Source organism: Pteronotus mesoamericanus, unplaced genomic scaffold (assembly GCF_021234165.1).
Source record: "Pteronotus mesoamericanus isolate MK-2021 breed Mesoamerican mustached bat unplaced genomic scaffold, CSHL_Meso_final contig_263, whole genome shotgun sequence".
NCBI lineage: Eukaryota > Metazoa > Chordata > Mammalia > Chiroptera > Mormoopidae > Pteronotus > Pteronotus mesoamericanus.
In genome coordinates, this window is record NW_026555112.1 from 9,144,769 (window position 1) to 9,156,811 (window position 12,043).

The 12,043-nt window shown below is 39.7% G+C and overlaps 1 protein-coding gene across 1 annotated transcript in view; it reads left to right on the top strand.

Moving 5' to 3' along the window:
- The first annotated feature begins 840 nt into the window (after positions 1–840).
- Positions 841–12,043, top strand: part of BLTP3B (bridge-like lipid transfer protein family member 3B) — an 80,285-nt gene continuing 69,082 nt past the window's right edge. The window contains exon 1 of the mRNA XM_054574653.1: positions 841–1,127. Within this exon, the coding sequence (XP_054430628.1) occupies positions 1,084–1,127 (44 nt within the window). The 5' untranslated portion in view covers positions 841–1,083. The remainder of the gene's footprint in view (positions 1,128–12,043) is intronic.

The window sequence follows — 12,043 nt, forward strand, 5'->3', positions numbered from 1 at the left end:
CTCTCAGAGATAGTGTAATTTCTTTTCCTCTTTTAGAAATCACTGGGTGGTCATTTTCACCTCTGAAAATGTTGGTTTAGGGTTGGGTGGGGTGGAGGTTCAGCGCTGTAATAGTGCTCCCTGCTGTTTCAACAATTTCCTTCCTTTTTACAAAAATTTTCAAGTAAAATTTTACATCTTTATTTCTTTAGATAGCACAACCTAATGAAAGCTGATATTATTAACTCATTTTATTTTAACTCATTTTATAGATGATTAAACTGAGGCTAAAAATAAGGAAATCATTTTCTCCAGGTTAACACATCTAGAAAATACTAGAGCCAGGACTTGATTAGTCCATTTAATTCCCAAGTCCTGGGCTCTATTAGGGCATGTTGTCAACTTTTACTTCCCTTAGAATTGGAATCGCTAGATGAAACATTACAGGATTTAGCCAGGAAAGCAAGATATCGTAGCAAAGGAAATGAAAATGAGGCAAGAATATGAAGACAGCTGAGTATGTAAACAGAGCAAAGCAAGCAGAGAAGTTTGTGGAGCAAATTCTGAGGAAATGAAAAAGAGCAACAGGATGTGGTAGGAGACTCGGTGTTGGAGACAGGAAGAGCAATAGAGCTGGAGAGGGGAACTAAAGCCCAAGGAGGTTTTGGGATCGGGAGTCTAAGGACCCTATAGCGTCAGGGCAACTGAGGACACCGCCCCAGTCCGGGAAAGCGTGGCAGGGCAGCATGCCTTCTGCGCCTGCCTGGAACCTGCGTTGCCCCGCCCTTCCCGCGCTCGCCCCGCCCCTCCCGGGGCTGGCCCCGCCCCGAGCCCGTACCGCCCCCGCCCTCCCCCAGGTCTCTTAGGTGATGCTGCAGCCAAGATGGCGTTCGCGGCGGCTGCGGCGGCTTGAGGGAGATGCTCCCGGTCCTCCGCGACAGACGTGGTGGCTGTGGCCTCGGCCGGGGCCTCGGGTCCTTCCCGGGCGTGAGCGCTCAGGCGCCTCTCCCTCGGCCGGGTTAACCCGGACAAAGAGGAGACGGCCACGAAGAGAAGAGGCAGCGAGGAACCGAGAGAGAGCGCGGCGCCTCCCGCCCCGGCACCATGGCTGGGCTCATTAAAAAACAGATCCTGAAGCACCTCTCTAGGTCAGTGAGAACCTCGGACGTGGGGGTCAGTCTGCTTCCGCCTTGGCCGGCACCGGAGGCGGCCAGCATCCTCGGGGACGGCGAGGAGTGGCGGCCGTGCGGGAGGCGACCCTGGGATTCCCCGCGCCGGTCGGGGTCCCGGCTCTCCTGCCGCATGCGGCGCCCGGGGTTGGCCTCACGAGTGAGCCTCTGGACGGGTTCTCCGCTGGACGGGTTCTTTCCCGGGCCGGCTCGTGGAGCGCGGCCGGGGGAGGCGGCGGGCTAGGATCGCCCCCGCCACAGTGTCTGGCGACGACCCCGGGACACCTCTCGGGCAGCCCGGGCGGGGAGTGGAGACGGGCTGGCATCGCTCGGGTGCCTGGCTGGCGTGGTAGGATGAACGCGAGCTCGGTGCTCGCCTCCGCTTGGAGCGGAGACGTTCCGTTAACCGAGGGCGTCTAGCGCTGCGTGACCCTTGAGGCGGAGGCTGGTCTTCTCGGTGAAATGTGAACCTCGTTATTGTTCTGAATTCACCCCACCTCGCGATCCCCGCTCGGAGGCATTAGAGGGTGTGCCCGTTTGCACAGTTAGGATTTGTTTTAGGTAAATAAGCACTGTTCCAGCGTTTGCCAAGCTCTCTTCTGGAGTCATTTTAGCCCCACGTCATTCTTGCAAAACAGTTGTTTTGTTTTGTTTTGCTTTTTTCCCCCTTAACCCGAGACCCATAAATTCAGAGTCAACATCTGCGGTGATAAACCCAAGACGTCGTTCTTTCCATTTCCTAACGCGGTTTTATTCAGGAGCATGACTCAGTAAAGCTGGCAGTTTGTTGCTCCTGGCTTCCCCATATGTGTCTCAAGACACAGGCTAAATGTGGGATCTTGTTTCCAAGTTGTTAACAGCGAATCCAAAGTGCTTTGTTATGACCCTTTACACTGTTTTTTGTCTGTAAATTAATGATTACTTTTAACTCATTGTAGGAAAAGACTTGGGTATAATGATATACTTGTACAGTAATGACAATTACTGATTTTACAGATCATTGCAAAATCAATATTTCAGTGATTCAGCAAAGTTTCCTCATAACATTGAAAAAATATAGTTTTATAAAAGAAATTACAGCAGCATTTATGAATATACATTTCTTAATATTACCTCTAAATAAAAAGTATCTTAAAATTGTACATATGGTTCATGTGAATGACTTATTTTGGAAGAAGTTTTTATCTTTATTTTTCATTTATTATTTAAGTAAGGCCTGACTTATCAGATGTCCTTCAGTCTTTCTTATACTTAGGTCCACAAGAATATTCAGACCTACAGAAAATGATTTGAATGTTTATTTTCTCACTCTCCCAAGAATGATAGAACGTAGTTCCATTCCAGATGCAGGGAAGCAAAGTTAATCCAATCAGTGAGTGGCTTCGAGCATTAGAGTTTAATTCCCCTGTACAACAGTTGAGGACTCTTACAAATTAATACCCAAGGTAATGGCTTACCTCACAAAATAGAGAATACACATATATTCAGAATTTGTATTTCTAATATCTTGTGTTGTATATAGTAATGAGGATTTTTTTCAGAGACAAACTTTTGAAACACTTGAATTTTTATTTCATATTTCAAAACAACTCAAGTGACTGAGAATATCAAATTTATATTCTTGGTTAATCTTACTGCTATTGCTGTAATGTTTATGATGCTATTTATAAATCTAAAGGATGACGGTATATGGAACAAGGTGGTAAATAATAGTTATTCAAGTAGGGATGAACTTTTGAAATTACCTGGGTTAGGCTTAATTTTACAAATTATCTAGTAATGAAGATGTCACTGTATTGATGTAATCATCTGGAATACAATTTAATGAAGTTTAGCAGGAGCTACTTAACACACATTACTTCCTATAATAGACATTTCCAATGGCCAATGGATGCAACCGTAGCACCTTCTCCAAAGAGGTCTTCCTTACTTGACTGACCACACTTCTCTCTATACCATTCATCCTCATCTGTCTTGCTTAGGTTGTGGCTTCTCGATCAGGGAGACAGACTAAGAGACAACCCATGAATGCATAAATAAGTAGAACAATAAAATCAATGTCTCTCTCTCCCCTATTCCTCCTCTCTCCCTCTCCCCCTCTTCCTCCCTCCCTCCTTATCTCTCTTGCCCTCTTTCTCTTTATAAAATCAATTTAAAGAAAAAGTTTTTTATTAATCCTCACCCAAGGATATGTTTACTGATTTTGGGGGTGGAGGATACAGATAGAGACATTGATGTGAGGTAGAAACATTGATTGCTTACACACCCTCACTGTGCCCCGGACCAGAGATCAAACCTGCAGCCTTTTTTTGGTGTACCAGGACAACAAATGCTTCCACGAACTGGACCACCCAGCCTGGACAAAAATAAAAAACCCCCACAAAAACAAAAAAAAAACCCTTTTTAAAAAATTCTCACCTAAGGATATGTGTATTGTTGAGAGAGAGGGAAAAAGAAGCATCGATTTTGTTGTTCCACTTATTTATGCACTGACTAGTTGCGTCTTGTATGTGCCCCTGCTTGGGAACCACAACCTTGGCCTATCAGGATGACACCCAGCCAACTGAGCACCCAGCCAGGGCCGCCCAAAAAACCACATACACACAAAAAAAATCCCACAAATTTATTTTCTGAATGAACGGAAGAAAAGCACTAATCACCTGACTCTCCCTCACATTGCTTGCCTTCTTTTTTTTTTTTTTTAAACTTAGCTGAGACTGTATGCCACCAACATTATCGAAGTTTACCTGTGGTTTTGAGGAAGCAATGGGTAATTGAATCATTGAATAAATGTGGCGTTTATGGTATCCTGGCAAAGAAGGACTAGGGAAATGAAGCAACAGGAGAAAGAGAATGCTTACTCTGAGCCTTGAGATTGACGATTAAAACCAAAAACAGTGTTACCTGGGTATAGGTGTGCGAAAAACCGACTTTGAGTAAATGCTGAAGTATTTGAGCTGTTTAAATTGACACACTTGTTCCTTGCCTAATTGTTTAGTTTCTATCCCAAGCATGTCTTGTATTTTTAATAAAGTAAGTTTGTATACTTGGAGCTGATCTGAAACTAACAGACATGGGGAGGGTGGAGGAAGGAAGAGAGAGAGAACATTTGTGTATGTGGTGGGGTGGGGGTTGGAGTTGTTACATTTTAAGAGAAGTGAAACAGGATGTCTTTGAAAGAGAAATTACCTCCAAGTTTCATACTGTAATTGACACAAAGTATGCTTTGGAGTATTTCCTAGGAGTGTCTTTTTTTTCACAAGGGAATGAAAAATTATAACAAGTATCAGAAAGGAAATAAGAGCAGGGGCTACTTTTCAGCTCAAGTCCTTATGATCTTTTACTGTGTTTGTGAGTGTACATGTATGTGCATGCTTGAGCAAAGGCGAAGAGGTGGGATACAGAAGCCAGAAGATGGGGTATATTTAAGCCAGGACCTGAAAAGGGGTAGGGGAGATTCAGATGCAGATGCTCCCCTTTTCCCTCTGACTTGAAGGCATACTGTAATGGGCACAAGGTTTCCTGGGGGGTGGGAGTTGGCAGGACAGACATCCACCAAACCTGAGTGGAATCTTTGTCTGGTTTGAAGCAGTGACTCTCAGTCAGGGGTGATTTTGCTCCATAGGGAAATTTGGCACTGTCTGGAGACATTTCTGATTGTCATTACAGGGGGGTGGCTTAAGGGTACTAATGTCTAGTAGTTAGAGGCCAGGAAATGCTGCTAAACACCCTAAAATGCACAGCGCATTCCCCCACAATAAAGAAGTATTCGGTCCAAATGTCAATAGTTTTGAGGTTGAGAAACTGGTTTATAGTGTACACATGTGTGTCAGATGATTGAACTAGGGTTACTGTACTAATAAAGGTTATTGTGTCTATAAACAACAAAACCCTGCTCTGCTTAACTTAGGTAAAAAGGTAAGTGTGACCAATAGCTATTAGGGTGGGTCACAGAATAAGGGGAAGGGCAGGAGCTAGCCAGCTCCTGGAACCTGTTTGGAAGTGTTCTTGGATCTCAGCACTATTGACATTTCAACAAGATAATTCTTTGTTGTGAAAGGATGCTCTGTACACTGTAGAATGTTTAGTAACATCTCTGATCTCCACCGACTAGATGCTAATAGCACTCCCACAATCTTGACAATTAAAAATGTCCCCCATGTTACTAAATGTCCCCTGAGGGCAAAATTGTTCTTGGTTGAGAACCACTGCTTTAGGGTGCTAGCTTATCTCTCTCAACTCCCAGACTATGATCTTTCCTGTCAAGTTTCTGGTTCCTGGGAGAAAAAAATCTGGCCCAGTTCTGTCTGTCCATGGACCAATTAGCAATGGCAAAGGATAATAGGTACAGTAGAGATATGTTCATGAGGTGAACTAGTATTTTGAGTCAGGCTTGTTGTCTTTAATAGGCACTGAACTAAATTAGATGTCAGAGGCCGTTTGTTATGTTCAGCAAATTGAACATCCCGGTGGTGACTGCCAACAAAGAATTTAAGACAAAAGAAGGACATGATCAGCAAAGATGCCTGGTTATCAGTTTGGTTTTTTAAGTCCAGGGTTCAGGAGCAATTTCTTGGGGTGGAAATATAGAGTCTGCAGAGGGGCTCTGATTAATTTAAATAGAAACACAATGTATTGGAAGGATGTGGTATCCCACAGGATTCATGAGGTTAGAGAATCAGACTCGGAAAGGGACTGGATCCAGGCCAGCCTCAGGGATCTAGGTAGGAGAAACTGTGTGACAGTTTCAATAAGATATGTTCCCTATACTAAGGGGAGGGAACAAATAGGAAGTGTGTGTGTGTTGCGGGGGGGGGGGGGGGGGGGGGGGATTGGTAAGGACCTGAGAAGGTGAGAAAATATTTGGGATATTTTTTAAGGAGATTAGGAAGGGTTGAGCACTTGGCAGGATCTTGTGACTGAATGGCAAAGTAATGAGGGTTTTTATTGCCTCGCAATGTATTGATGGGATGGCTTAGGTTGCAAAAGGTGGGGGTGGGGGAACAAAGATAGAAGGGAGGGAGGGAAGGAGGAGAGAAAAGGGCAGCTATTGATAGCTTGGGAAGAAAAGGAAAGACCCATCCAAGGGTTGGAAATTTTACCTAGGTGGAAGGGCAGTTGAGAAAACAAATGAGAGAGCTGGGAGGTTTGGAGGTTTTGTCTGAAAGTGTTATATTAAAGTTGAAGAGGTTGGGTAGACCTAGTTTAGTACATAGTGTCACCATAGAAATGAATTGCTGAAGATGTTTAGGTACATGTAATTGGATATGAATATTGGAGATGAATACTGTTAGGTCTATAATTGTTCCTGTACTGGACACTCCATTTTATTTTATTTTATTTTATTTATTTTATTTTATTTTTAGAGGGAGAAAGAGAGGGAAAGAAACACTGATGTGCAAGAGATAACATTGATCATTTGCCTCTTGCACACCCGCATCTGGGGAGCTGGACCACAACCACTGGGAATTGAACTGGCGACCTTTCAGTTCGCAGGCCAACGGCACGCAATCCACTGAGCCACACCAGCCAGGGCTGGACATTCTGGAAAGGAAATACAATATAGATTATTTAGACTGTCAAATTATTTTCTCAAATGGTAATTTTATATTATTATTGAAAGACTAATTATTTACATCTTCCACTTTTATAGTAAAGCTCAGTAAGTAATTTTTGAGATTTTATGTGTACATGGATTTTGAGCACTTGGCATTAGAGACACAAAGATGAGTAAGATATGGTCTCATCTCTTGAGAACCTTCACTGACTCCCATTCTGGCATAAGAAGCATGAGCAGGATCACTAAATATAACCTACTTATAGAACTATCCTGCCGTTGAAATTTGTGAGGTTTGTTTTACTTGGAGTAGATAACTGGGAAAAAATTGAGTTAAATGTTCCTTTTTAGGATTATAAATAAATTTACTTTTATAAATTTGGGGATTTTTAAAGTAACTTTTGGTTACTTAAATTGACAGTATTATTTTAAAAATCATCTCCAATAATATTTATTTTGACACTAGATATACTGGTCATTTATTTAACATATTTGCTGAGTGCTACTTTATACCACTTACTGGTTCCTATTCCTAGGGCAAAAATTCTCTGTCCTCAGTGGAGTTACATTTTAATTAGAGGATGCTGCTAGTAAATAAATAAATAAATAAATAAATAAGGGAAGTACATTTTATCAGTTTGTGGTAAGTGCTACTGAAAAAAAAAATAGTGGAAAAAGGGATAGGACATACGCAGAGGTGGGAATAGGGTTTGCAATTTCTAATGTGTTGATTCCAGAAGCCTTAATTGAGCAGGTGATACCTGAGAAGAGATCTGAAAGAGATGGTAGAAGCAAATGAAGAGATTCAGAAGTGGAAGGTTGCTTGTTATTTTTGATATATGTCAGGGGTGTCCAACCTTTTCGCGTCTCTGGGCCACAGTGGAAGAAGAATTGTCTTGGCCACACATTAAATACACAAACACTAACGAAAGCTGATGAACAACAAAAAAAAAAAAGGTCCGTGCATTATTTTCATGGTATCTGCCACTGCAGATAAGCAAAAAAGTCCTCCTCAGATAATAACCCTAATTATGCGGCGGCCCTTTCGATAATCTTTTAAAATCATCGAGCACGTCTAAAGTTTGTGATCACTAATATAAAAAATGTACATATCTAAGTTATAAAACTTAGTAATAAAACTAATATTTTAAGTAAAATGTATGATTTTGTTTTGGGCCGCATTCATAGCCATCCTGGGTCACATGAGGCTTGAGGGCTGTGGGCTGGACACCCCTGACATATCTAGGCCACTGATACAGGTAAAGTAGAGTGAAGAATGAAGTGAGAGCAAGATGTGATCAAAGGCCAGATCTTGTGGGGCCTTGTAATGACTTGGCTTTTATCTGGATGAGATTGGAATCCACTGGAAGGCTTGGAGCCAAGGATCACTCTGCAGCACTGTTGGAAATGAGTAACAAGAGGGCAAGGGCAGAAACAGGAGCCCAATTAAAAGTGTTAACTCTTCAGGTGAGAGAGACATTGACTTGGACCTAGGTAGGTGCAGTGGAGTTGTTGAGATATCGTCAGGTTTTAGATGTATTTTGAAGGTAGAACCACAAGATTTTATTGACAGATAAAATGTGATTGAGACAGACAGCAGTTATGGCTGACTCCAGCGTTTTTGACATAAGCAGCTTGACAAGATGCAGTTGCTGTTCACTAAGTTGGAGAAGACCGAAGGAAGAACAGGTTTATGGAAGAAGATCAAGGGTTTGGTTTTAGAGATATTAATTTGGATACCTTTCGAAATCTATGAAGACCCGTTTTATTTGTAAACTAATTTATACTACATGTTTTAGTCTGGCAATACTGTCCATATTTTTGGGGTGGTTATCCTTTGGTTTATGTGATACAGAATTTTTATTTTCTTGATTTCTTTGCTATTAAATGAGCCAGTAGGTGCTCGTTTCTTTCACATTAATTTCCAAATAAAACCAGACACTGATTCTTGCAGAAGTTACTTTCAGGGGATTGATTTGAAAACTTTAGGTGGAAAGAGGGTTGAATGCTTGGTCTGTTGGGTGTTGTAATATCACCATTTTGTTATAGAATCACAAGGGATTTATTCCTGTCTATGAGAAGGTGATTATTAAACATTGAGATGCGTCGCTTGCCTAAGGTTAAAGTTTGACAAGTAGTGTTGGGTGGTTAAGTCACTGAGCCAGCACCCTTTTAATTTGATTTTTCTGCGCTGCCTGCACAGGCTGTTGTTCCCACCTAATGACTTGATATTCTTTTACTCAATTTTCAACATTTCCCTTACTACTCTTACGATGTTTCACCATCTTGCTGCAGTAGTCCTTAGGAGATTTTTATTATTTGGGAATCTTTTGACACAGCAGTTCTTTGAAGTTGTGGGAGCATAATTTCTCCATCCATTTCTTTTTACTTGCATAATCTTTTTTTGCAACATTACTTTGTGCAATATTGCACTTTACCTTAATACTGAAGTTCCAGTGTAAACATTTCCTTAATAAGTTGATTTTTTATCAGTTATATAGCCTTTCAGTTCTGCATATTACATTATTTAGGGTGAGTAATTTAATATTTATATTTAATATTGGTATTTAATCAGTCGGTATGAGTGGCTGGAGTTCATACTGAATGCAAGTTATGAGTAGAAGACATAATGAATATTTCCATGAGTGAAATATGAACAGTCAAGATCAAATTGAGAGCTGAAGCAAATATGATTCAGGACATAGTATTTTATTGTTGTTTGATTTTTCAGGCAATAGACTTATTACTGGTTTGTCTGATAATTCGCTGACATTTTGATATTGCTCCCAGACAAAATGAATGTAGTGTATAAATTTTGAATTCTACAGGGTCTGGCATAAATAATGCCCCCTTTTTATTACAAAATCATAAGCATGTAATTTTGTAACATAACAATATCACAGTCAAGCACACTGTATGACATTTTAGGTGAAATGTTGAAATTGCAGTCTATCTTGTGTGAGACATTCACGTACTCTACCAACCACACTCAAGCAGGCATTACTTCTGCTGGACCCTGTATATTAGTCTATCCTATAAGACTTTAATGTATGTATATATGCTCTTTTTCTACCCAAAAAACCATTAAGAGAGAGCTATCTGGCTTATTTTGACACTGCTAGCATAGCATCAAGTGTTGTTTTCATCTACTGATGTCTATTTGTAAACCTTTTGTAATTTTATTCATAGGAATTAATATTTAGGAATAAATTTAGTAATACTGGAAAATCAGAGGTTTAAAATTTTGTAAAACCGTGTTTTTAAATACTAAATTGAGTTTCTGCTCCAAATTTTTAGTCAGTTGTGAGGCTTTATATATAAATGACATGCACTATAAAAAAGGGGCATCCAAAGTATGTAGGATTTATCTTATCTTTAAGAAATATTGTAAATATCCTCATTGATAAGTCATTTATTTTTTTTTCTACCAGTACTTAAGGTTCTATAAGATGTATAAATAAAATTAAGAGCTAGGAATATCTTCTGGGAACAATATAGTAGGTAAGTGAGTAAGTAGAATTTATGGGTGGCCAAGAGTGCTGTATGCAACTTTAAAGGAAGAGACAATGAGATGGAGGTGGTCTAAATTTCAGAAAATTGTAAAGCAACAACAAAATAAAAGCACATAAATGACAGTTTAGTGATACAAAGTGAATAGTTATGAAATCTATTTTGTCTGACTATAGCATGCATACCAAGGGAATATTTAAGGGAAGTATTTAGAGACATTAAGGATGATCGAGGTCTTCCAAATTTGGGTGCAATTTTGTTTTTCACTGTTTTCCCAAACTACACTCCCTCACCCTCACCCTTTTCACCCATTTTTGTTTTATTTCCTGCAGTCAAATTGTCTGCATCCCTTCATGACAGTGCATCCTCTCAGGCTTCATTTTACTTGTACATCTTCCATAGGGAACTTTAAGTAGACTAGTCTTTACAGGTCATCTTCATGTGAAGTTTTTTAGGTCTTAAAATATATTGTTTGTTTTATTAAAACAAAAACTTCATATTTGTTAGTAGTGCAGATCCTCATCTCTTTAAGGGCAGAATCATCCTGATAACCTCTGAATTCTGAGAACAGTGATTGTGCTTGTCTTGTTTGCCATTGTATCTTTATGGTACATAGTATTTGTTCAGACACATATTTAGCTGACTGGAGAAATACATTTATACTACATTGGCCTTTATAAAATACACAGGGTATGAATTGGTTGCCCGGAACCATTTTTGGCTGGTTTAAAAAGTTCATTCATTTCCATAAAATGAAGATTAAAAGTTTTTTCCTAATAAATACTATCCTTCTCCAATTTTTTTTTTGAGTATACAGATATAGTTTATTGCCGGATTTCTCTTTGGGTTTTGGGTTGCTTTTCATAGGTAATTTTACTCTAGTATTTTCTATAATGAAATGAGGACTGTATTTTTCACTGGGCCTTTTGACATTTAATTTTAGACAGTTTGTATTTGTAGATTATGTGTCTTTTAGAGGGCTTGTCCTAATTGGCTTTATTTAATGTTGAATTATACAGTTGAGTCTTTGTATAACTTTCTTATAATATAAGCTATCTCATTTTTCTTAATTAGCATTTTTAATATAAAATATTAAAAAACATTAATTTGGTAGAGTAGTAGCAATTCCTGTGATAGGTTAATTTATCTTAAGATTTCAGCAGTGTTTGTCTTTAGAATCCAGGGTGAAATACAAATATTTTTAAAAAGTGAATCACAGCTAAATATTTTTATCATATCATTCCTTTCTTCTCCCTTCCCTTAAACTTGCTCCCTTCTGTGTCCCCCGTGTACCCATTACTTGCAGTGATCCCTGCTGGCTGTGGTGGAGATTGGTATGCTGTGAATTTCATAATCACCCAAATGAGTACCAGAGGAGTCTAAGAGACCCTGGCAACTGGCTACTTGCTTTCACCAGGAATAGGGACCTTTTGTCTGAAATTTCCTGCCGTCAGGTAACACTCGTATTCCCCATGGTTTTTTTTTTTTTCCTCTGTAAATGCGAGCACTTACTATGCCCCTCTTAAAGATACTTAGAGAATAATTTCTAATTCTTATTGTTTTAGTCAGATACCAATTTCATTTAAAAATTAAAACAACTATGTAGCTACAGGCTGGTGTAATTCCTGTCTTACAGTATCTTTTCTAATATATAAGGTTTGGCTATGCTCCTATACTCTGATATTGTCAAGAGAAAAGTTTTATAATTTAGAGTAAGATACTTGGAAATAGTAGTTAGCATTTGATATATCCTTTAATGGGTAAGGCTTCATAATCTAATACAGTTAATGAGGTATGAAGGCTCTTTTGATAAAGAGGATGTTTTGAT